The 25,863-nt window shown below is 52.7% G+C and overlaps 1 protein-coding gene across 1 annotated transcript in view; it reads left to right on the top strand.

Annotated features, from left to right (window-relative positions):
• The window catches only part of C2CD2 (C2 calcium dependent domain containing 2), a 36,201-nt gene extending 21,503 nt beyond the window's left edge, over positions 1-14,698 (top strand). The window contains exons 8-14 of the mRNA XM_087818431.1: positions 921-985; positions 2,167-2,291; positions 2,746-2,920; positions 3,736-3,849; positions 4,507-4,634; positions 6,927-7,236; positions 10,843-14,698. Coding sequence (XP_087674557.1) covers positions 921-985; positions 2,167-2,291; positions 2,746-2,920; positions 3,736-3,849; positions 4,507-4,634; positions 6,927-7,236; positions 10,843-11,063 — 1,138 coding nt within the window. The 3' untranslated portion in view covers positions 11,064-14,698. The remainder of the gene's footprint in view (positions 1-920; positions 986-2,166; positions 2,292-2,745; positions 2,921-3,735; positions 3,850-4,506; positions 4,635-6,926; positions 7,237-10,842) is intronic.
• The last annotated feature ends 11,165 nt before the right edge of the window (positions 14,699-25,863 follow it).

The following is a 25,863-nucleotide window of genomic DNA, read 5'->3' as shown; positions in this document are numbered from 1 at the left end:
AAAGCAAGAACTATAGATAGATAGAAACTTCTGGAAAGGTGTTTAATCTCAGAAACTGAGAGTAATGCAAATGTAAACAAAAGAGATTGTTTTTCACCTTATAGGCGGCTAAAGAATAAGAGAGTGGGAGTGGCCAGTGGAGTGTAAGTTGGAATAACGGTTCTGCAGGTCACCAATATGTATAAAACAAAGAAAGTCTCTTCGGTGCATGTGCCTTTTGACTGGCGGTTACAGTTTTCCTGAGGAAGTGATCACACAGCCGTGCAGAGATACATGTCTGAGGGTGTTTGGCTCAGCTGGGTTATAATTATTGAAACATTAAAATAATCCACCCGTTATTAAGGGTTGGTTACTAAGGAATTGGCTAAGTATAATCTCATAGGGCCAAATAGTAGAATAGCCACCTATTAAAAATGTTGTTGCTCTGTAGTTATTGACACGCAAAGATGTCCACGACATCTTAAGTGAAAAAAGTAGGTTTCAAAGAAGGAAAGAGGTCTGTTATGTTCTATATTTTGTTTTTAGACAATTCTGTTGATACCCTTTTGGTATAGTAACTCATAGCTACATGTGGCTCTTTAAATTTCAGGTAATTAAAATTAAATCCAGTTCCTCCCCCATTTGCACTGGCCACGTTTCAAGTTTTCAAAGGCCGCATGTGGCTAGTGGCCACCATATGTGAAAGCACCTGTATGGAATATGTCCATCTCCATCCAGAAAGCTCTGTGAGTCTAGGAGACTAGGCACCAAACATTAACAGTGACCATTTCCGGAGAGTAAGGTTGCAGATAATCTTTATATTTTTGGTTACATGTCTCACAGTTTTTTAAATATTGATGATGACTGTTCCTTAATATAATCAGAAAAAAATACTATTTCAGAAAATAATAAGGACTCACAGCTCTTTTTCCTTTGCACAGTGAGTTGAACGCCAAGTCGAAGGAGTTGCACCTGCGGATTTCAGAGGATGGGCCATCCTCGGAAGGTGGGTGGTGAGCAGGTGGACAGAGGCCCTGCTCGCTGTCTGGGAGGGTCGTCCAGCGCCCTGAGCAGGGCCGTGGGAAGCTGGGGAGGGCGGGAAACCCAGGGGAGGCCTGCCCCTGCCCCGTCTGGGCCTTCCCAAGGGAATGTTTGGTTGAAAGTCCATTGAAGTTATTAGCAAGGTTGTACGTTTTGGGGAAAGAGTATATTCAACTAGTTTTTTGGGTTTTTTTTAAACAAATATCCAAAATCTTTTATTGAACAATTCTTGGCTTAGAGAAGCAGTTCTCAACCCTTTTAGCCTCAAAGACCTTTTTTAAACTTTTTAAAAAAATGTATTGATCTTAGAGAGAGAAGAAGGGAGAGGGAGAGAGAAACATCAGTGATAAGAGAGAGGCATGGATAGGTTGCCTCCCGCATGCCCCTCACCGGGGATCGAGCCCGCAACCCGGGCATGTGCCCCGACCAGGAATCGAACCGAGATCTCCTGGATCCTAGGTCGATGCTCGACTGCTGAGCAACACCAGCCAGGCTCAAAGACTGTAAAAAAAAATTATGATGAAATACATGTAACAAAGTTTATCATCTTAACCGTTTTTAGGGCGTAGTTCGGTGGCATTAAGGCATTCACACTGTTGTGTGTCCATCACCACCACCCACCTCCAGAACTTTCCATCTTCCGAAACTGAAACTCTGTTCCCATGAAACACTCGCTCCCCCTCCCCCTCCCCAGCCCCTGGCACCGCCATCCCCCTCTCTGTCTCTGTGGATTTCAACTGGCTTTTCCTTGTAAAATGAGCCACAGCAGCTCAAGTTGAACACATGCTTTAGATACAAGAAAGCAACAATTAGAGGTAAAAAAAAACCCACTAAAGTGAACGTGGACCTGTATGTGTGTCTGTATATAGATCAGTAGTTTCCATATTTATTAGAATTTTTAAAAATCCCCGTAAACATACCGAAGGCAGGAGGCAGTGCCCTTACCTGGCTTGCCCAGCTGTGCATCCAGGCCGTTTGGTTATCTCCGGACATTACAAAGACTCAGGGAAAAGCCACTGAGGCTTCTGCCCTTTGGCGAGGATTCCGAAGCAGCGGCCTTGACCTGCAGCCCTGAGATGACGGGCCGGCCGTTTTGCTGTCGTGGAAACATCCACGGCGCTCACGGCTCCCGTCCTGTCTTTTCAGCTCTGCTGGCGATGACGACCGTCCCTTTGGATCTGTTTAAGAAGCAGCCCTCCGGGCCGCAGAGCTTTGTGCTGACCGGCGGGCCCTCGGGGGGCGGCCCGGCGCTGGGCTCGGTCACCGCGGAGGTACGTGGCCAGGTTCCCACCGAGGGGAGGGGCATGGTCCTTGTTGTCCGTCGGTCTCGCTCCCGGCGACCGTGAGACCAGAGCTCCTCTGAGAGGAGCTGCGTTTCCAGACGTGGCGGGGCCCTTCCTGCCCCCGGCCTGCTCGGGTTGTCCGCGATTAAAATAACGCTCCCCGAGGCCGCTTCACGGGGCCCGCCCAGCAAGGGCTGTGATTTTATTTGTCCCTCTAGCTTGTGTCCCCATCATCCGTGTTGTGTGGCTGGGTTTGAGCTTGGCGCTCAATTCCTGGGTCAATTCTGGGGGCATCTGGGTTCATTGTAAAACTCACAGTGATTCATTCTGATGCCAACTGAGGAATCGGCGGCGGTCAGCGGTCAGCGGCCAGCGGCCCACGCGGGGCGGGGCGGGGCGGGCCGGACACTGACCGTACAACCCGCGGCCGCCTCCTCCGCAGTTCTGCTACGTGGAGCCCTCGGAAGTGAGACCCTGGCACACGCCTCCGCCTGTTCCCGCTGCCAAGATAGAGAAAGACCGCACGGTGATGCCCTGTGGGACCGTGGTCACTACTGTCACCGCCGTGAAAACCAAGCCTCGCTTCGACGCGGGGAGGGCGTCCCCGCTGAGCTCCGGTGAGAGGAGGGGACAGCCTCCCTGGGGAAGCCCGGAGTCCCGCCGCGCCGAGCGTTCGCCCCGAGGAAGGCGGGGGGCCCTGGGCAGCGGCGTCGTTACTGAGAAAGTCTCGTGGCACAGGGAGCGTGGTAATTGGCAAGACTTTCGTGTGGCTTTTTTTTTTTAAGAAAATTATCTTCCTACTTTGTCAGATAAATGACAGGCGGAAGCAAGGTTCAACCTTGTAGTATATTTCGAAGCTGAAATTGAGATCGGATGGAACGGCCAGCTAAATTAAGAACTGTTACGTTTACACGGGGATGCCACTCGGTCTTGAAACGCTGGATGCACGTGGTCCGTGTGGAGTTTCTTCTGTTAAAAATCATGGGTTAGAAGGCTCAGTGGGCAGTCATTTTAGATGTAGTGGAATTCTATACCTGTCCCCCCACCCAGCACTGTGGAGACCCCTCTGTATACTCGTATGACTTTTATTATTAACTTATATGGTGTTTCTGCTTATACAGAAGTAGTATCTTCCCAGAATAGATTGCTCGGCACAGTTCTTGAATGCAAAACGTTCAAGAACAGAAATTCTCCCTTAATGAAAACATTTCTGAAATTTTATTTAAACCTGTGCTTCCAACACCCCATTTTGGCAAGCGCCCCCTCCCTCTGTAAAAATGAAAAAATAAGAGATTGTTAAGAAGTCCTGAGGTTTGGCTGTGCCTTGTCCAACAACATGAGATGGAGTGGAAGTGAGGTGTGATCTCACCTCCCGGTACCTGGATTTGGACGACGCGCGGAGGCCGTTGTAACCAGCATTTGTCCCCGGCAGAGTCTCCCCTGCGGACGCCTGTCAAGGTGAGGGTGATCGAGAAGGACATCTCTGTCCAGGCCATCTCCTGCCACAGTCCTCCCGTCAGCAAAACGCTGTCTTCTTCGGACACAGGTAACGGAAAGCCCGCCCACGGGGCCTCCCTCTCTGCCCCTCTGGGCTCTTCGCACAGCCTTGCACCTGCCGAGAAGGGAGCAGTCCTTTGGGGACTTGGGGAGTTTTTTTGGGTAATAAGTAAAGAACTGGAAAGAGAGGGAAGCTGAAGTTGCCTGAAGACCAGGAACGACGTTAGCTCCCTGCTGTAGTTAAGGGGATGCTGTAACAAAATAGACACAAAGCCCAGTCCCCCCCTCACTTTATAAAACCCCTGAACACTATTTTTACTCTTGTTCGACATACCAGTTAGAGGTCTTTTGTTTGTTTACCTGCTCTCGCTGTTCATCCCCTCGATCGAGGAATGGCTCACATGCAAAATGCACTTGTGTGCATGTCAGTGAGCATCTCACAGAATCTGCTGCACACTGAGTTTTAATTTTTATCGAGCCGGGCCGGGCGTGGCTCAGCGGTTGAGTGTCGACCTAGGATCCAGGCGATCGGGGTTCGATTCCCAGCCAGGGCACATGCCCGGGTTGCGGGCTCGATCAATGACTCTCTTGTCGTTGATGTTTCTATCTCTCTCCCTCTCCTTTCCTTTCTCTGAAGTCAATAAAGATATAAAAATAGATAAATAATTAATTCTTGTTGAGATGTCAACCCTGCCCCCCCCTGCAGAACTGCTGGTGTTGAATGGCTCGGATCCAGTGGCCGAAGTCGCCATCCGACAGCTCAGCGAATCTTCGAAGCTGAAGCTGAAGTCTCCGCGGAAGAAGAGCACCATCATCATATCAGGGATCTCCAAGGTGCGTGGGGCTGGCACCTGTCCCAGCCCGCTGTCCCTCCCCTTGTAGAAGCTGGCCCAAGCTCTGTTTTTTTTTGGGGGGGGTTGGTTTTTTTTTGAGGTATCCCTAGGAAGTACCTCTTTTTATTGATTTCAGAGAGAGGAAGGGAGAGGGAGAGAGAGAAACATTCATGATGAGAGAGAGTGATTGGTCGGCTGCCTCCTGCACGCCCCCTACTGGGGATCAAGCCCCCAGTCCAGGCATATGCTCTGGCCGGGAATGAAACCGTGACCTCCAGGTTCCTGGGTTGACACTCAGCCACTGCGCCACGCTGGCTGGGCTGCCCCAAATTCTTGATTGATGTCCAGAAAGTGCTGTGAACAAATGTCAGGTTAGGTCCCTCACTCAGCCGGGGGGCTGGCTCGTGGTATTTCATTCACGCAGATTACTCTGTTTGTGAAGGAAAAGTGGCCGTTTCTGACTGGGGTGCTCTGGTTGTTGAGAGGTTGGTGAATCATTTGAAGAAAATTTATGGAAAGAGAAAGACTGACATGATGTCAGACTCCCTGTGGGACGGAGCCTCTACCCTCGTCACCGCTTGATTGTGGGGGACTTTCACTTTCCACATTACACATTTCCAAACCATTTTAACTTTCTGCCATGAATGTTTATGCCTTTTTGCACCCAGGGAGAAACAGAGCTTGTTTTTAAACATGTTCTGGTCCCCTTCCTTCTGCCCTGTGACGTTTGTCCAGACAGAGCAGATGGTGGGTGTGAGGCCGTCCTGGTGGGCGCCAGGCAGGCCAGGCTGCTGGAGGGGCTCGCCCCTCGAGGCAAGGGGCCACGTGACATTTCAGAATGAACAAGGCGAATGTGAGCAATGGAGGGACAGTTGGGAGATTCGGTGGCTGGAGGGACCAAGGGGCAGGAATTGTTGAACCCTGAGGGCACGTTGATTCTTTGAGGGCACCCAGAAGGTGGGACGGGGGGGGGGGCAGTACATGCTGAAAATTGACCAGAATGGGTCACGGGAGGTGCCAGAGGTGAGTCCCCAGTGTTGCCATTAAACTCAGGGCGTGGGTGGCCAGTGGTCAGGTCCCAATGGGCACAGCTGGCTGGTGGCCCTCAGCAGCATCCAAGAGCCCGGTGGTGCCTCTCTGGGTTTCCTGCGTGCACTTCCTGCAGCACCCAGCAGGTGGCGGTGGCGCTCTGGGCGCTCCCTGACCCAAGGGTGGTTTTAAGTTCTTGGTGCCCGTGAACAATATATGGATGAGACTTGTGACCATCTCCTCTAAGGTGTTATTTTAGAACATTAGGAACTCATGAAATGGACCTTATATTTAAAGCAGTTATTATTTCTACTGATGCTCAAATTGCCTGACCTTGAGTCGGGGGGCATTTCTGCAAGCCAGCACTTGAGTCAGAAAAGTTCAGTTTATCGTTGTCACTAAGCAGACGCTCCTGTGCACCTACTCCCAGATCAGGAGCCACAGATCAGCCCCCGCAGAGCCCCCCTCTCCGGCGTCCCCCCGTAGTCACTTCCCACCTTCCAACGAGCCGCTTTCCCGACTCCCAGCCCCTGGTTAGTGTAGCACCTACATAGATTCTACACATGTGTAATTCTTAGGGTGCAAGGTGCATACCGATTAGTTTCTGCTTTCAGGAAACATAAAAGTGCTGTAGAAGCAAAGATTCACGGATGGACTGAATCTGGGCTCCTCGGTCACCCCGTGTACTCTCCAAGACTTAGAAGGACAAGCTCACTCTTCCGTTCACCTCCGGGCCTTCCCACAGGTCTCCTAGCCGGCCCACCTGCTGGGACGGGTGTCACCTCCTTCCACCGCCCCTTCCAGATTGCAAAACTAGGCCGTCCCCCTCTGCTCTGAGCGGACATTTGCGTTGACTGAGTTTCAGTCCCCTTGACAGGCAGTTGCCATGCTGTCTTTTAATATTCAGTACTTTATAAAATTCAGTTTATTTTAATCTTTACCCAAGAAAATACTTAGAGAGAGGAAGACAGAGAGAGAGACATTGATCAGTTGCCCCCTGTATGCTCCCTGACTGGGGTTCAAACCCACAACCCAGGTATGTGCCCTGCCCCGGAATCGAACCAGCAACCTTTCGGTGCCCGGGATGATGGTAAACGTGCTGAGCCACTCTGGCCAGGCCCAGCTACCCCGTTAAATGGGCTGCCTCCTGGAGGTGCCAGGACCTCGTCCGACACTTTGAAATCTGTCAGGGTGTTTGGATGGGGCCTCCTTCCGCGTGTCCTTGTAATCTTCCCTCACGCCGACTTTCTCTCTCCCTGGACAGACCTCTCTATCTCAGGACAACGATGCCGCCCTGATGCTGGACTATGCGGCCTCCATGGACAGCAGCCAGGAAGAGGCCGCCCTGTCCCAACCTGGGGTGGCCTCGGCCTCTGCCCCGCCCGAGGAGGCGGCCTCGGCCCAGGCCCCGCCGGCCCTGGAGCCCCAGGACTGCGAGCTGGCCTCCTTGGACTTTGAGAAGGAATCACAGGCCGAGGCGTGGGACGGCCACCCAGCGCTGGACCCCGATGGGGATGCGTTGTCGGAGAGCTCCCTGAATGTCTGGGAGCCAGGTGCCCCCAAAAAGCATAAAGGTACTTGACTCCTGCCCCCCGCCGACTCCCCGCTGATGGCTTCGCTCTTGTGCTAGTTTCCAGGCTTTTACTTACCTGCTTTCTTTCCCTTCTCTGCAAGGACCCCACCCCGCGTCCCCACCCGGCACCATCCCCGGTGCTAAAGGTCTGAGCCCATCATGGGTGGGGCGGGGAGGGGCTTCAGAGTCCTTCTGAATGAGTGGCGGGGCTCAGCTCTCCACATTGGGGGGCAGTTTGTGTTCATGCCTAGAGGTACCCCTCCTCTGCCCCCCCCCCAAGTGGAACTATCCAGAACAAAGCCTGGCAGAGACCGGGTTCCCCGCAGTGTAGAGACTGGCCCCTCTGCTCATTTTTGCCTCTCAGACCCTCCCCTCCACCTAAAGCCACAGGGCTCCTCACTGCTGACGGTAAACCAGCCCCCGGGGGGATAAGCTTCGCGGGAAGTTAACCGATCACTTCGTATGTTCGTGGTGACAGGGGAACCATTTCGTTAGAGCGACGCTTCGCTGTCCCTTAGCTCTCAGTGGGCGCTTTGACTTGTGAGTTTCTCCGCCCCGCCGGCGCTTGGCTGAGAGCCACCGGAGACCCTTGCTGGGGGAATGGGGCCTGGGGCCGGGGGTCGGGTCCAGGCGAGACCTCGGGACTCGCCGAGGCTCCGCTTCCTCCGTAACCGGGGATGTGCATGTGTGACGTCGGGGCCCCGGCACTCACCGTCTTTCATTCCTGTTTTGCCCTCGCATACACGTTACCTCTTCTCCTGCTCACTCCCTTTTCCTTAAGAGGATCGGTTTGCCAACCAGAATTAATTGCCTACACAGTAAGTGGTTTTGTCTTATTTTTTTTTTAAATGTAGCTTTGCTGTGAGAAAAGCATATCCTGTAACATAGCGGGGATCGATCCCCTCCCCTTCTTTTTCCCCCTGTCCCTTACTAGCTTTACTCCCCGGGGTGCTAGATACCCCATGTTCCTCCTGAAAAGTGCCCCCTTCGTCTCAGCCGGTCTGGGGAGGGCATGTCTGTGTTACCTGCTGGTACAGAACCACCTGGCTGTGACATGCATGCAGACCGGTCCCTGCCTGTCCTCCCAGGTCTAAGGGGTAGTTACTGTGATAACCGCACCGGCCGTGGGTCAGCCTGTAGCCTCTCTGGGCAGCAGGTACAGTCCATAGGCTGCTGTTGCTCACTGTTTTCCTGCCTGTCAGGTTTGAAGACAAATTCTTCAATGAGCTATTTATGTCTGTTAGACTCTGTGGAAGCAACGGAATAAATTTATTCAAGCTATAATTTTGAATAATTTCTTAAATTCCTTCACATGCTATTTTATTCTTCAGTAGTTTTGTGATTTTTTTTTTTTTTTTTAACTTTGCTAGAACCAGGGAAAGATTTTTTTCTTTCTTCCTGTTCCCCATTTAAGATTTTGGTTATTTGCCTCAAATTTCACATGACCTGTCTCCCAGCTTTACCCTAAGGAATCCTGAAGGTTCTTGCCCGTTGGTGTGAGAAGGTGGCCTGGAATAAAGGAGATAGGTTTCTGAAGCCCAGACGCCTCCTCTTCACGGGGACCTTCCTATCAGCTAAAGGGACAGACTCCGTGGGCCGAGTCGGGTGCGCCATACAGACTGTTGGTTACTGCCAGCCGGGGCTCTCCGAGCACCGCAGCCAGCAGGCTCCGTATTTCAAGGAGCTGGCTCCGCGGCTCCGGGCGCTGGCGGTCGGACACCCACGCAGGCAGCAGCTGACCATGCGGCCTTAAGGCAGAATTTCTTCTCTAGGAAACCCTGGGTGTTGCTCTTCAGGCATCGCGTTGATTGGGTGAAGCCCATCCATGGAACCAGGGTCATCTCCTTCAGTTCAGGCCACCTGGGTGCAGATGTCCACCACGCCCACCAGGTGCCGTCACAGCAACACTGAGGCCGGGTTTGATGGGTCACCGGCGCTCGGGCCAAGTAGACACAGAAAACTGACCTCAGTGTCGTTAGTCAAGGCAGCTCCATTTAGTATCCTCCCCCCCGCCCCCCATGAGGGAGCGCGCTTGCCTGTCTGTGCCAGAAGCCAAGGTCCCACCGTGGAGTGGTCGGGTCCTTGGCAATTGTGATGTGGTGGCCAAGTTTAAACAGATTTTTTCTATTGAGAAACATGATGGGATGGCCTCTGTTTATGCTCATGATTCTTCCTGTTTAGTGAGTTAAACTGCGGGCCCCGGAGAAGGGCTGGCCTCACTAGAACACCCTCCCCCACCCAGGCCACCAGCATGCCTCTCAGAGATTTACATCATTCCAGAAAGCCTGTCCGAGCCCGTGCGGGGTGCAGGCCGTGCTCTGTGACACCCTCCGATGGTTGCAGTCCACCTGGCCCTCCGCAGGCTTTTCCCCGGGTGTTAATTCTCCAAAGTCTGCAGACAGGGTCAGGGTAGAAGAGAAAACCGATGCTCCTCACCCCCAACCCTTTGAATAGACAGGGTGGATATTATTTATTATTTACTTATTTACTTAAAAATATATTTTTATTGATTTCAGAGAGAGGAAGGGAGAGGGAGAGAGAGAGAGAGAAACCTCAATGATGAGAGAGAGTCACTGAGCAGCTGCCTCCTGCAGCCCCCTGCGGGGATCAAGCCCTCAACCCGGGCATGTGCCCTGACCGGGAATTGAACCGAGATCTCCGGGTTCATAAGTCAGTGCTCAACCACTGAGCCATGCTGGCCGGGCATGGTGGGCATTTTTGTGAGTCGTAGCTGTTGAAGAATTTGTCAGATCTACCAGGAAAAGAATGAGTTGCCAAATTAGCTATTCAGCTCCCTCTGTGATCTGCAGGTCTGTCTTCTTCCAAAGTCGCTAACACCTGTGTGCAAGTCGTAATGAACTTCACAGCTCGCTGACCTGCTGGGCCTTGGTAAACGGGATGTTAAACTGACTTGTGCAAGTGTAAGATTAGCGTGTTCTGTCGCTGTGTTAGCTCGCATTTGATCTTTAAGGAATCCTTGCTGTTGAAATTGTTACTGCTCTACTTTTTTTCTTTGCATCCCACAGTCCACTCCCCGACATTATATACAGATTGGTCGAGTCATACGAAACTGAGGTTGGCAGGTTCAAAATGACCAAATAACAGATATGTCATGTGACTTCACCTGATAAAGAGTTATAAAAAAATTTTACTTCCCCCAAAAATAAACATTTAACTTTCCCGAGAAAGTGAATACCATTGTTCTCAGGATCCTTAATTTGGCTTTAATAGCATGACCATCCTTTTGGGGGCACCTCTTCTTTGCCATTTACAGCCTTCCTAATAAAGGGGGCTGGGGAGCTGCGGGGACCCCAGGGGCCAAGGCGAGGACAGCCTGCCGCCATCCGGCTTGAGTAGAGCCAGTGATATAAATACCTGCCTGGAATGGATGCCGAGGATAGCCCAGCTCACCCTTTTCTGCTTTGCTAACACTTTGCGTTTTGCCCCGGTGTGCGTGAGCCGGCGGCCCGCCGTTCTCGGCGGGCAGCGTGCGCCGGGCGGTCAGCGCCTCGCTAGCGTCCCGCTCGCCTTCCTCCGTCACCGCGGCCTGGTCGCTGCGGCGCGTCCTCCGCAGCCCGCTGAGCAGCCCTGTGCTTTGCTCTTCCAGGAGGCATTTTAAGGAAAGGCGCGAAGCTGTTCTTCCGTCGGCGGCAGCAGCAGAAGGACCCCGGCCTGAGCCAGTCCCACAACGACCTGGTGTTCCTGCAGCAGCCGGAGGGGCCCCGGAGGAAGGGCGCCACGCTCTCCAGGATCCTCAACAGGAAGCTTCTGTCCAGGCACAGAAGCAAGATCGCCATGAACGGCGCCCCCGGGGACCCCAGCATGTAGGCCGGGGTGGGCGGCCCGCTTCACGGCGATGCCGGAGACGACCCGCCAGGACGGAGCGGGAGTGCCGGCCGGCTGTCGGACACCCGTCTTGTCCAGCTGCGGTTTTCTGGACAGTGTCATCTTCTAAAGGGGAGGGAACGTCTGGGTCTCCAGCCGGGAGGTTCCCCCAGAGAGAACTGACCAAACCCGTTTACTTACCGCCAGGTGTCAGGAGACGGAGGGCTCTGCTCAAACCTGAGAGCTGAAGTTCAGTGTCAGGAGGAGATTTACCTTCTGAACTAAATCCATGCTGCAGTGGGCGTGGATGGGGCAGGTCTGGGGCCTCAGTTTCACCCACCGTCTGCTCTAACGGGTATTATTTTGGGTCCACGCCTGGAGATGACCCACGTCAGGAGATGACCCTCTGTGCTGTCACTGTGAACGGATGCATAGGTCACCTCTTCTGTGTGGCTGCTCAGGATAAAGCAGTGCAGCTGGCCCCGAGTGCAGAGAGGTGGGACCCAGGCAGAACTGGGTAGGGAAATTACGATCGGAATGGAAACACTATGACAAATGTAGGAAGGCGTTTGCCTTTGCTATTAGCCATAGAACTTGAAAAATTATGCAAATACTAAATATATCCTATGCATATTATGCCGAACACTTTTCTAAGTTTACTTTGAGCCTATTAGCCAGTGGGAGGTGTATAAATTCTTATATGGTTTTTACATTTTCTCTATAGTGTCAAAAGCTCTAACAGTTCCAGCCAGCACACAGACTTTTCCCGTCTGGCCCTTGCGGACAGGGCTGCAGCGAGCCTTTCCAGTGCACTTAGGAGCAATAAGTGACAGCTGAGGGAGCGTGGTGCTCACACGTACATACCTGGGTTTTCTTCAGTCTGAGGTTGGTTTGCCAAATATTGCCAGTAGCTGAAACAAACTACTTTTAGGGCAAAAGAGGAAATTATTTTACACCTCAGGTGTCAGCCTTAGGAATGGAAGTTTAGTAAAAAAAAAACGGGCCAGGCTTGCATCAGATACCTTTTAGGAGCTCATCTGAATTCTTCTGTGAACAGTGAGGGACACACTTTGGAGGGGGGTGGAGGGTGTGGTTTGATTTCCAGTAGGAAAAATAAGCTTGCTGTAAAACTTTAATACCCAACGTGTCTCTCAAAGCATTTCCCACATCAGGGCCACTTGGGTTCAGTCACAGTTGTCACGTTGGTCCGCTCCCGAATGTGCCGCTTGTAGGAGATGTACTTGTTAAACAGTAATGGCCATTAGGGTGAATGGTTCTGATGGTTTAATAAGATTCATTTTCCTCCAACAAGACTTAGAAGGCTATTTATGAAAACTCAGCTTTTGTCACGGATGTGAAATTGCGGGGGATCCTTTGTACAGGCGCCTCTGTTCATCCTTAAATATCTATTTCAGGGATAAAAGAGCCACTGATGAGCAAAAACCTTTATAGAAACCAAAATTATAGAATTTTTCCCCTTCTTTATTTGGAGAGAAAACTTAGAAGACTACATAAAGTGTTTTACTTTAAAATGCACATTTAAAAATTCTTAGGTGTCCCAGGAATTGTAAAATGACTTTTTTCACCATCTTTTATTTTTGAAGATTATATTCCATTTTAATTATTGTAAAGTAGCACCTGGCATTACAAAATGTATTAATACCAAGTTTGTCCCCACAGGTCAGTAATCACTACAGGCCTTTTGGGGACACATGGTCACTTTAATGTTTTGTTTTACTTGAAGCATTTCTGTTCTTTCTCGTGGGAGGCAGACGTGTAACATGCAGGAATGAATTCTAAGAGGACGATGTGTCAGAATGTAAGGCCCCGGTCAGAAGCTTTTAGTACAGTTTTATGTGTGTTGAATTTTGAAATTCAGATGGACTCGGTTTATTCCAGCGTGAAGGTATCAGAGTGTTAGACCGAGTGTTTCTTATTCTCAAAAAACCGAACAACAAAAAAAACACCCAAAACCACACCAAAAACAAGAACACAGCTTTTAGCCGTTGCGATTCCCAGATGGACCCCAGGAGCGTCCTGTTCACTGCTGAATATCGTTGTCAAGGGCTCTGCTTTCTCAGCTTCCGTGCGACTGGAAGCTCCTCCGGGATCCTTGAGGGCCAGGTGGGCCTCTGCCCGCCTTGTGTGTGAAGCGAGCGAGTTAACGGGGAGGCAGAGCCATGGAGGGCCATGTCTCTTTGTCTCTCTCGAGTGCACAGGAGACCCTTGTCCACCCGAGCGTGACCCAGGAGCCCGTCCTCCAGGTGCGCACACTTGTCTCCTAGCGGCCTTTTGGGACGCGGTGGCGGCCGTGCAGCAGGGACGGGAGAAGACCAGGGTAGCTCTGCAGGACGGGGCCATATGGGCTGTATCCACACTGTGAATGTTTCTTTTCCAAGCTGTGTGTCCAGGTTTGATTTTGAATGGTGTAGGGTATTTATGTGAAAGCCAATGTCGCTAAGGTGAAATATCAGTTACGATTATACACCAGATACACAGCGCGCTGACTTGGAAACCACCGATTCCCTTCCCTTCCCCTCCCCACGCGCTTTAGTGGCTCGAGGGCTCTCGTTTCTGTGTTTTGGTCTTGATGAAATTCTCAGTGTGGTATCGTGAAAGCGATTCCTCATGAACACTAATCGTAATGTGCATCCGTCTGTCCGAAACCAGGAGTGCGCGCTGGTTTTAACGAGCTGGTGACACTCGTGTGCGCGTTAAGGACGTCCCTGTGGCCTTCGCGGAGGAAGGACATGGAGCTGTGTGGGCCTGCTTTAATGTCGCATTAACGAAAGTATCCACCTTGTTCTGTTCAAAACCAGCTGCGAGGAAGGTTTAGACAGAGCACTTCATGTAAATCCAGTCTCAAGCCGAAGTTCAAAACCAGCCCTTGACTCCTGGTGATGGCTACCAGGCCAGTCGCTGCCAACCAGTCACAAATTAGAAGCCTGTCTAGATTTTCTATTGGTCGTTCCGGCCACATCTATAGAAGAAAGTGGCAGATTTTCTTCTTGAGCAGAAGGGAAAGATTAATTTACGCCGCAGCCACCAAATGTGGATGTTTTCTGAGCGATAACCTCACGGCCCTTGGAACCTCAGAGTGCAGGCTGGTGGGCACTGGAGGTCAGAGCATTTACCTCTACCGGACGGAAAGCAGGTCTCGGCGTAGACCCTGATGCCTCTGCCCCAAACCACCAAGGCGCGATGACCAAAGCAAGCGGCACAGGGACCACGCACCTCGAAATCCTGCAAAGCAAACTCAGGTTCCCTCTGGTTCCCTTTCCTTGGCCTCCCTCCTTTACCTGCGAGGAGGCACGAACCTGCCCAGTTCGCCCAGCTTCCCACTGACTGGTAATGTACCATTTACAATTTAGGCTTGTACTTTTTTTTTTGCCCAATGTCACACTAAAGCTACATTTTTAAAAAAGAAGAAAATAAAAGGTTTTCTAGGCATGTGGGGAGGTTTGCCTTTCCACCTGGTGCATTGATGAATTTACATGACAATGATTGTATTCCTCGGTAGCACTTTAAAACCGATTCCAGCCCTGCACCGGCCACGTGCAGTGGGTTTGTTCGGAGAGCATGTGGCTGGACTGTGAACGGTCTTTAAAGAAATAAATGTACTCACGGAACACTGAAAACTGAGTTGTTTTTGCCGAGTCCCGTGCTGGCCACAGCTCCGTTTCTCTGAGGGTCTTTCATCAGGTCCTCAGCCGTGACCACTCGAGACCAGCGTGGTGAGCTGGTGGGAGAAGAGGCTTCCTCCTGGCTCGGTTCCCGGCGAAGGACCTTCCTCCTAACATCTTACACAACTTTTCAGTCACTTAGCACCCGCTTTAGGTCTGGGGCTAAACCACTTCCTAGGAAGCCAATGTTTGCAGTGAACTCTGGGTCGTGGTGAACTGTGGGTGCTACATGGCCTGGTCCCCCAGCAGCGAAACCTGGCACAAGGTGGCTGCGAGACCCTTCATGATCCCCAGGGGCCTAGGGGTGCAGTCCTCCGGGGGCGGAAGCTATTATCCACCCATTGACCCCCTGGTCAGCATCGCGCTCAGCTGTGGCCCGTGGGTGAGAGCAGAGCGAGGGGTCAGGAGCAGGCCCTGGGCACAGGCCTCGCAGGAGCTGCGGGGTGGGCGGAGCAGCGGGGCCGGAGCAATGCAGGACAGCCGTGTCCCGTACGCACAACCCCTGCCCGCAGCTCTCAGCCCAGGGCATCAGTTTCTGTTTCTTTCAGCTTCTTTCCCCCTGCTGTGCCCAAGCCTGGGAACATTCGGAGAATGGGTGCACTGGGGGAATTAGCAGAACCCCCCAGCCCCCTCCCCACACCCCACCCCTTTCTTAGCTGTCCCGACTCCACCTGCCCTTGAAGGTGTGGAGTGCTCACTGGAGAGCCCAGACAGACCCACAGTTGTGCATTTCAGGGCAAGAGTACACCTGTGGAGAGCCCCAGCCTTCAGGGGACTCGGATTTTGGACTCAAGGTGAGGAGGTGGCAATGGCACTGCTTCTTGTTTGGGACCCAGGTGTTCCGGGCTTGGGGTTAAACTGCCGCTTCCTGTGTGGCCTGAGGTCCACTTCATGCTGACACTCCAGGAGGCGACTGGACGGACTTGCTGGAGCCCACACTTGTCCTGATTCACCAGCTCTCCTCACCTGATCTCCTACCTGTCACACTGAGGTCTTGCCGATCCCGCCTACGTGGCCCACGTTAGTCTACTTCACCTGTGGTCATTCTGGAGCGTGCACCCCTGGTCCCCAGCACACTTTTCTAATGTTCTAAATGAACTCAAGCCCTGCCTTCTCCATGAAGTGGCCTCGACCCCCAAGGGTGCCCCAGGCACTTCTGTCAGCGTCCTTCAGGCCCTGCCACTAGGCCCTGTGTCACTCTCCCCGATGCTCGCTCCCCAGTGAGAGTGTAAGTGCCCCTGTTCCCTGGGCTTAGGATGGTGCCCACCCAGCAGATGTCAGCTGACGACCCTATATAAGAACATGCAGCTTACACCTATCCACCCCACTCATGGGGCCAGGGTCGGGACAGAGCCCGACACTGAGGGGGTGCACATGACAAAAAACATGCTGTTTTTTACCTTGGTCACCTTTATAAATACAGGGTGCTGTCTGTGTATGTATACATCAATGTCACTTATGTAAAAGGCAGGTCACTCACCGCAGAAGGCTGGACACCAGATGGATGACCCAGCGCAGTGCCTTCCCTGAAGAGAAAGTGCCTTCTTCCTGTGTGACCTAGAAGCATCCACTTTTACACATGTACCCAGCTCACCTCGGGTCTGTACCTTGACTGTCCAAAATGCAGATTGCCAAGTTGTGCCCTGCAGGTGCCAGATGTTCAAAACTTGTTTTGATATCATCGATATTGATAAGGTAAAGTTAGATGCTTAGGTGCCTTAAAGTATATACTTGATATTTTATACAAAAGCTAGAGAAGGACTTGCTTTAGTTGTGATCAACAAAAATTTGACTTTTAAGCAACAAGTTTTTTAACTTAAACGTTTTTTATGTAAATCTGTCTTGAAAGACATTATTTCCAGCCTTCCTAGAAGGAAAACACTGAACACGTTGAGAATTCTTTTGAAGAGGCAATGATGGGACTGAACCCCGGCCCTGTGCTCAATGCATGGCTGTGAGAAATGGCTTCAAGTGGGCTGAGCTCATCTACTTTGTTTTTCGCTCTTGCTGTGACCTGCCAATTTTTCTGTAAATGACCTGTTTTTGTTTATGTATGCTGGTACATGTTTAGTATGCAGAGACCGGAGAACCAGCCATCTGGGCATTTGGGAATTGCGAGTGATGCCACTAGAAGGGTGGGTGTGTAAGTGTAGGGGTGCACATTAGCAGCAGGGGTGGGGAATCATTTCTCTGCCAAGGGCCATTTGGATATCTATAACATCATTCACGGGCAGTACAAAATTATCAACTTAAAAATTAGCCTGTTATATTTGGTCAAACATTTAATCAGCTCACCCCTAATGTGATGGCTGGAACTGCTTCTCTTTGGCGAGGCCTTGGCGGGGCCAGACCCAATGACTCCATGGGCTGTATACCGGCTGCAGGCTGGCCATTCCCCACCCCTTCGAGGTTGGGAAGCATTTGGGCAAAGACCTCAATAATGAAGAGGTGGCGATGGAAAACCTGGGAAAGTGTTCCAAGATGGAGGGAATGGGTGCAAAAGACCCCGAGAACGTGTTTGAGGGACAGAAGCAGGCTCGGCACCCAGCTGGCATCGCTCAGTGATTGTCAGTTGACCCAGGATCCAGGAGACTGAGGTTTGATTCCCAGTCAGGGCGCAGGCCTGGGTTGCGGGCTTGATCCCCAGGAGGGGGCGTGCAGAAGGCAGTCGAACAATGCCTCTCATCATTGATGTTTCTAACTCTCTCTGAAATAAATAACACATTTAAAAAAAGAAAAAAGAGAAGAAAGCAGGCTTGGCTAGTACGAGCAGGGCAGAGGTGAGTGGACCAAGGAAGGTCTGTGGTCCTGACCAACTGGAAGTGCCACTGGGAAGTCGCCGCAGGGTGTCAGGGAAGGCAGAGAAAGGAGCCCCTAGCCGCAGGACACTCCACGCCTCCCTCTCCAGTGGTCAGCCTCCCACCTGTGGACCTGCCCTTCCGATGGGGACTTAGGAAGGACCGTGTACCTGTGCCAACTCGTACAAGTGAACCTGGCTGTCGGATAACCCCGCTCTGTGCCAACTTACTCCCCCGGGAAGGATGAGATAGCTGGCTTTCTATGGTCTCTTCCAAATCGTGCTATTATATGTTAACAATCTTTGCTAATGTAACAGGTAAAAATGACCTCACTGCAATTTGCTTTCCCTCTTATTACAGTAGCTGAGCAGCTTCCCATAACCTTAAGGGCCACTGTATTTTCTGTACTGTGAACTGTCCATAGACTGTTTCTTTCTGTTGCCTTATTTTTTTATTGCCTCCAAAGAGCTTTACACGTATGAGGGAAACGAGTCCTTGCCCGGATCGGTTTCAGGCCGTCCCCCCCCCCCCAGAGCATCACGGGCTCTGACATTGTTAACGGGGGTCTTGGCCGGGCGGGAGTGAACAGGCAGCTACTTCTCTGCCTCTGACGGGCCAGGACTAGGTTCAAGGACCCCTTACTCCCGTTTCTATACTTTGTTTCCCACTACATCTGATGGAGGGAATCAGGCCACAGAAGCCCGAGCTGGTGGGGGAGGGGAGGGGGCCCAGCCTCAGCCGGGCTCCTAGCGCGCGGCCCAGGGCGCGTCCCCGGGGCTGCCCCCCGGGCGCCCCCACCGGGGTCCAAGCGCCCCGCATCTGGTCACGAGCTGGGGGGCGGGGGGCAGAGCACGCGCTCATGCTTACTGATGGGCCGGAACGACGGACAAGACCCCAAGACCCGCAGCCGCCGTCGGCTAAGCTCAGAAACCACGACGGGGCGGCGAACCTCAGCTACGGCTTAGAAGAAAAAACTCGACCCCTTCCCCCACCTAACCCGCCCCCCCAAGAAATCAGGGCCCGACGTGGCCACCGGAAGGGTAAAGGGGCCGTGGGAGCTGTCCGTGCGCATCTCTGCCGGGGTTGCGGGACCCGGCCGCGCCACGCCACGCGGGAAGGGGTAGCGCGTGGTCACCAGACACCGCCTCCCGCTCCGGGGAAAGGGCAGTCGGGAGCCGGCCCGCTTCTCCCGGCCGATCGGGACCCACGCGGCCCGCCCGCCCCGCGCGCTCTTCTCCCCGTCCGCGCCGCCCAACGCTCCCCGTCCGCGCCGCCGGGTCCAGGCAGCCCCCGGCCCGGCCTCGCCGCCCGCGCCCTCTCCCCGCCGCGAACTACAACTCCCACAATGCCCCGCCGCCGCCCCCCGGCTTCCGGTGCTGCGCAGTTTCCGGAGCGGATCGCAACCCGGAGTCCGGATCCGATCCCGCTCTGCACATTCCAAAGGCAGGTAAAGCCCGCGGCCCCGCGCCCGCCGGCCGCCCCCGCGCGCGCCGCCCCCGCCCGGCCCGCGCCCGCGCCCCCCGCGCGCCCGCCCGCCCGCCGCCCCAGCCCCGCCCGGCCCGCCGTCGCCGCCGCCCCGGTCCAGCCGCCATGCCGACTGTTCTTTGTTACATTCGCCGGCTGCGGGCACCGTGGGCGATCGGAGTCAAAACCCGGCTGGATTTCCCGGAGCCGCTCCGGGATCGCCCTGAGTGCCGCCCGCCGCCCGCCCCGCCGCCGGGCCGCTCCGGGCCCGCCGCCCAGCGCCCACCGGCCGCGGCCAGCCCGGGACTCGGGGCCGCGCTCGCTCGTGGGCGCGGCGCGGGGGGCTCCTCCGCCCCCGACCCGCGGTCCCCGCCCCCGGTGCCTGGGTCGCCGATGCCCCCCTCGTGATGTCACCCTCTCCACCCCGGGGCTCAGCCCCCGGGGCGCGCCGGAGGGTCCCTGGACCTCCGCCCCCGCGGTTAGAGAAGCGGAGTCGGGGCGCCGGGGGCTGCCCAGGCCCCCCGAGAGCACCCCGCGTCCTGTGTCTGTAACCCCCTGGGCGGCCGAGGGATGGTAGCCGGGTCGGTGACCAGGTGACGTCCCGCCCCGGTGGGGGCGGGGCGGGGCCGGGCGCGCGGGGCGCAGCCCGCGGAGGACCCGCGGCGCCCCGACGGGAGGGACGGGGGTCCCCGGGGCTCGGAAACAGACCCGCCTGGCAGGGCGGCTGCGGCGCTCCCCCTTATCCAGCGCCCAGTGGAGCGGATGAGTTCCCCCACGGACGCCCCGAAGTTGCCTGCCCGCCCCCCGCAGGGGCCGCGTGGAAAGGCAGCGGCGCGCGCGTGTCCAGGGCGCCGGGCCCCGCGTCCGCACCGCCGCCCGCAGCCACCCTGCTTAAGCCACGCGCGTAAAACCCCGGCCCGCCTGGCACGTGTGGAGAGCCCAGCGTGGTCCCCGAAAGGTGTTTTTAAGGATGAGGCGTAAGCAAGCCGCTGGTTTTGGAATAAATCGTGAAAAGGCAAGGATGAGAAGACCTCTGCGTGGGGCGCCCGTGGGGACGCGCGTCCGCACCGAGCTGCCCGCGCCCCTCCGCGCACATCGCCCCTACCTGGCCTCACAACCGGGCGTTTCTCACCGTCTCCGCATTTTCGCCGCGCCCCTCGCCCGGCTGCGTTTCCTCGACGTCAGGGCCTCAGTGGTGACGAAACAACTATAGTTTGGGCTTTGAAAGGGAAAGGCAGTAACAGGACCCCTAAGCCCCTGACAGCTTTGAGTCCCACGGCTGCAGACACGTTGCCAACAAGGAATGTGATGATATGTTTGATTTTGGAAGCAGAAGGGACCGTTGTTTTTTTTTCCAGAAGATAACATTTAAAAAGGAACCCCCATTGGGGTTAATAACTCTTCTCGGAGTAGTCGTATTTGAGAAGGAACCCCATTTCCTCAGGAAACTACCTCTCGTGTCATTCAGGGAAGGAGCACTCCGCCACTGTGCCGATTGAAGGCGACTCAGACATTTGTAAAGTGTGGGGATCCCTGTGCAGTTCACCTCGCGGATCATGACTGTACCTGTCCATTTGTTTGGCCAGTTGTTCAGCAAGTATTTATTCGTGGGCACCTGTTACGTGCCCAGCACCACAGAGAAGGAGAGAGGTTCTGCCTGGTGGACCTGATGGTCTGCAGGGAGGAAGGTATAGCCAGTAAACACAGCAGGACTGTGTCAGGCCCTGGCTGGTGTGGCTCAGCGGGGCGTTGTCCAGTGCACCGAAAGGTTGCCCTTCCCTTCCAGTCAGGGCACATTCCAGGCAGGGCACAAGGTTGCGGGCTCGATCCCTGGTAGGGGGAGTATAAGAGGCAGCTGATTGATGTTTCTCTCTCTCTCTAAAAATCAATTAAGAAAAAAAAAAAAAGACTGCCAGGTCCATGGTGGTTAGAGCAGGGAGAAGAAGGCAGGGAGGCAGGTGGAGGCTGTGGGATAGCCGGGGTGGGTACACTCGGGCAGCGGGGACCAGAATGGCCTGTCTGAGCAGGAGACCAGTGCCGGGAGGCACTCAGTGGGTATCTGGGGCGGGGTGAATGGCAGGTACAAAGGCCTTGGAGTGGGAACAAGCTTTGTGCGCCCAAGGATGAAAAAGGCCAGTGTTGCCCAGGGGAGAAGCACAGGAGGGCCGCACAGGCTCCCCATCAGAGTTTATTCTTAGTGCCAAGTGGATGTCACTGGTGGCTTTGGGCCCAGAAGGGACAGAGCCTGTGTCGTTTCAGAGATGACCCTGGGGCTGACGTGTGGGGAATCCAGGCCTCACAAGATTCCATTAGAAATGGGGGGGAGGCAGGACAGAACCGAGGAGTGAGGACAGTGTTATTTCTAGAGTGAGGCGGGTCTTGCTGTTGGTTTGGTTGGGGAATATGTGGTGGGTGACAGGAGGTGCCATTTACTGAGGTACAGATGACACCCCTGGGGCGGGAGGTGATCAGGGGGATCAGAGAGGCCGTGCAGACGAGAGACATCTTCAAACTGCCCCTCTGGGGTGGGATAAACCCTTACTCAGGTCCAGGTCCCTCACCTTCCTGAGGAAGGGTTCCTCTTACTGTCGGAGATGGTGACCTGGCCTTCAGTCTTAGTGTGAGCCATGGCCCTGGGGTGTGGAAACCTCAGGGTACCCACAGAGGTGTGCGCGTCTGGGGAGTGAGCTCACTGTGGGGTAAGACCTCAGACTTTCGGCAGGTGGAAGGCGCCCTCAAGCTGACAAGAGGAAGTGGCTTTTGTGGTGGTCATTGGTAAGTGGCCGTGGGCCACTGCCATAGCAAGCTCTTCCATTCCCATCTACTGGTCTGCGGAACAAGGTTTCCCGCACTCACATCTATAAAAACGGAGACTACGGACAGAGTTCACCATTTGCCTATGACCCTTGGACCGACTGTGGGGAAAAGCCCTGCCTGCCTCACTGAACACAGCTTCGATGTTAGTGACTGTTTACTGAAGCACATGCTGTGTTGCTGTTTTGTTACTTTTTAAAACACTTTTTTTTGATTTTTTTTTTTTTAGAGAGGAAGGGAAAGGGAGAGATAGAAACACTGATAGAGAGAACATCGTTGGCTGCATGCCCCTCACTGGGGATTGAGCTTGAAACCTGGGTATGTGCCCTGACTGGGAATCATACCAGCCACCTCCTGGTGCTTGCGTCGGTGCTCAACCACTGAGCCATACTGGCTGTTTTGATCAGTGGGGTCTCAATGATTGCACCGATAACTGAATCCAGAAGAAATTACCACACCCTTATGGCCATAGAAAATCAAGACTAATTTGATTTCTATGCATATTTGTAGTGTGATCAATAAGGTCTTTTTGGGCACAAATAAAACACTGGGTTTAACGTCTGCAGTGGCGGAGTTAGGAGATCACAGAGGAAGTGCTGTAAACTTCCTGACAGTTGAAGAAGAGCTTGTTTGTGTGCTTTGTAAGTAGATGGCAGGGGACATCACACTGTAGTGCTTAGAGTGCAGTGGACATGTTTAGAAGAGTGACATAACACTTTTATTTTAAGAAGTCAATAATAATGTACTGGAAGTTATATTCTTCGCAGCTGTTTAAACCAGGGATGCCAGTTTAAGCTGTCAGTTCAAGTGCAGGGAACAGCATTTTGTAAAACACTTTTGCAGGAATATTAGCAAAATATTCAGTGGGGCTGAGGCCTTGGGAGGGCCAGTGCTGGACTGGGACCGTGGGCTTGGGAGGTGACAGGGTAGGTGCTGGGAGCAGAGGGAGAGAGGACAGGGGCCAGCCTGAGTTACCCCTGTGGGGGCTTTGGATGGGAGATGGGAATGAAGAGGGGCTTAGGAAGGAGCTTCCAGGGTATAGAAAGAAGGAAAAGACTGGGAGACCACAGAAGACAGGTCTTCCAAAGGGAAGGGTGAAGGCCCCTGTGGAATGCTGCCCAGGGGCAGTAGCTGGTGGAGGGGTGGGTGACAAGGTGAAGTGGTGGGAGCATATTTCCCCATTGAAGAGAGAATGGGAGGTGAGGGAGCCACTGGAATTCTTCCTAGGATTTTTGCAATAAAACAGAAATGAGGCAGTAAAGTGGAGGGGAGGAGGGATGAGTGGGTGCTGTTGGAGGCTGGCGTGAATAACCCAGGGGGCAAGACTTGCTGCTGCAGAGAGGGGTGTGTGATAACAAAGGCGCTGTGGTGTCGGGCCTCCCTGGGAAAAGTGGGTATGGTATGCCTGCATGGTATGTGACAGGTGTGGCCAGGAGGGCTTCGGAGAAGAGGGCCATTTGAATGAGGTCTTAAGATTAGGTGGGAGTTTGATGGAGGGAGAGAGTTTTTCGAAGAGGAAACAGGAGGGGGATGTTGAGGCTGGGAAGCTGGTTCTGGATGATTTAGGGTAGAGAGGAACCCTTGGACTAGCTGGGAAGGCAGCTCAGGGTCATCGTGGGGGCCCTTTTGGGGCCTCTCATCCTGATAAGATCTGAGGAAGCCCAACTCTGGATCTTCCCCATGAGTCTTCCAGAGCCCATGGGGTCATACTTCTGCAAACTTACATAAAATGGAAACTTGGGTTTCTCAGAGATGACACCTTTCCTTACCTGAATGATGCCCTATGTTATTGGCTCGGCTTGACTTGTCGATGTCCAGCATGGTCTGTGTCTCCAGCTTACAGCTAAAAGTGTTGATACATTGCAGGGATCGTCAGAATACCCTGATTAACTGGCCTTCGGCCCTTGATGTAGCTGGAAGCAAACTCATTAGAAACAGTGTCCTTAAATAATGATTCGTGTGAGGAAAATGTCACTTCCCACTTGCTGTCTGGGGAGAAGGGACTGTACCTGCTGGACAAAGAGTCTGCCTTTGAGAAGGAGCATGCCAAGTGTTTGGTAACTCTCAAGGCCTTTGACCTGACGTAGGTGAAAAAAACTATGTATGCTAATTTAGTTATAGTAAGTTTGCATTTTATTGTAGCCAAAAACATAACTGTAATTTTATCATCTTATTAGTTAAGAGGTTTACAGAAATCCTTGTTCTAACCAGGCCACTTCAGTTCTGTTCATTGATCCTGTTGTCTGGGCCCGTTATGCTCCTCTGGGTCCCTTTCCCCCAGCACATGTGCCTCCTCTGGACTTGGTTCCCTGACACTTCTCATTCTCTCTACAGTGCTCCCCAGCCTTATGCTGAGGGTACATTAGGACCTTTTCAAAGCTCCCAGGGTGCCTAGTTTTAAAATTTCTTGTCTATCATACAAGGCCCATTGTTTAATAAGAATCAGTGCTCACATACCCTGTTTTTCTGTTAAGTAAAAAGATGACTACCAGTTAAAACTCTAATCAACATGATAAAGTTAATGCTACCCCAGTTTCCATTTTTAAGGTGACAGAGTGTAGACTTCTCTCTCCCCTCTTTGCTCAGAAATCCCCATCTTAAACAACCAGACTTGAAAATCTGAAATATGGATGTCTTTGATGAAATAAAGAGGTTCAGAAAGAGAACACAGAAGAAATAAAAGAAATAAAATAAGAAAATTTTCAGGCTGAAGGACATGAACGCCAGAGTGAAAGGGCCAACCAGTGCTCAGCATCAAAACAGGCCATGAAACTTGAAGTTACGGCAGCTAAAATAAAAATTCTAAAAGATTCGGGGGTTGGGAGTCCCATACAAAAAGGTTGCTGGCTAGAAAGACAGCAGGCTCCTCAGCTGTAACACTGGCAGCTGAAGGATGATGGAGTCCTGCTTTCCATGCTCTGCGTGAAAATGACCACGTGCCCAGGCAAACCAGCTGTCACGTGAGATCAGAATACAGGCATTTGCAGACGTGCTAAGTCCTCTCAGAAGATTTACCTCCTGGGCACCATGCTAAGGAAACTCCAGGAAAATGTGCTCCTCAGGTCAAAGGACCAAAACCAAGAGAATGGAAGCAAGAGGCCTCAGGAAACGGGCTCCATTTATAGCAAGAGAACAAACACGTGTGGGTGATGATGAAGGGAAACTAACATAAAATCCACGCACAGCTGCAGCAGATAAACTTCACATACGAATGAGTAAGCAAATACAAAAACTACCGTCAAACCTCGGTTCTCAAATGTCTCCCATCTCAGAAAATTCGCTTCTCAACCCTACAACCCTTTCATGCCGATAACTGTCTGCTGAGTTACATGTCTCCCAGGTGACAAAGGAGAGAATGTGCACGTGTGAGTCCGTTTACCACCCAGCCTCACGCTAACATGTCAGGAAGTTGTGCTGTGAATGTTTTTGTGGTTTTGCTTTTATTGCTGCTTATTAAATTTTCATTTTTTATTGTACATTTCATTTCCTTTTTGTTAAATTTTCATTTACATTTCATGTTCTTTGTGTTTTTAAAGTGTTTTTTTTGGATGCAACAGTACATTACACATGTACCGTATATAAGGAAGGGCACAACGGAATCATTTGGGGGCTGACACGGGTTAATTCAATTTACATGATTTCTAGTGGGTGATTCGGTTTTTGAACAGCCTTCTGGAACAAATTAAGTTTGAGAACTGAGGTTCTACTGTAAATCAGTTGCCCTAGAAAAGTTGTATTAGAAAAGAAATATATTAGTAATGAACTTTAGAGTTTACTGTAGAGCAGTTTATTGAATCCTCAGTAATATTTCAGTCATATTATATAGACTGATTTAACCAGAATTATATTGGGGCGTGAGGGAAGGGGAGAGCATGTAAGAAAGGAAACATTCTTCTATCATAATAACTAAAAATGCAACACCCAAAGTTGAGAAGTTAGGGACCTCAGCAGAAGCCTGTTATTTCGAGATGTGGAAGGAGTGTAGCAGCAAACCCAGGGACTTGGGCAGTCGACCTGGGAACGGGATCGGAGAGGAGCGAGGGG

The sequence above is a fragment of the Miniopterus natalensis genome, chromosome 6, assembly GCF_054644295.1.
Source record: "Miniopterus natalensis isolate mMinNat1 chromosome 6, mMinNat1.hap1, whole genome shotgun sequence".
NCBI classification, from domain to species: domain Eukaryota; kingdom Metazoa; phylum Chordata; class Mammalia; order Chiroptera; family Miniopteridae; genus Miniopterus; species Miniopterus natalensis.
The sequence above is the reverse complement of the archived record's forward strand: the minus strand, read 5'-3'. Positions and strand labels throughout refer to the sequence as shown.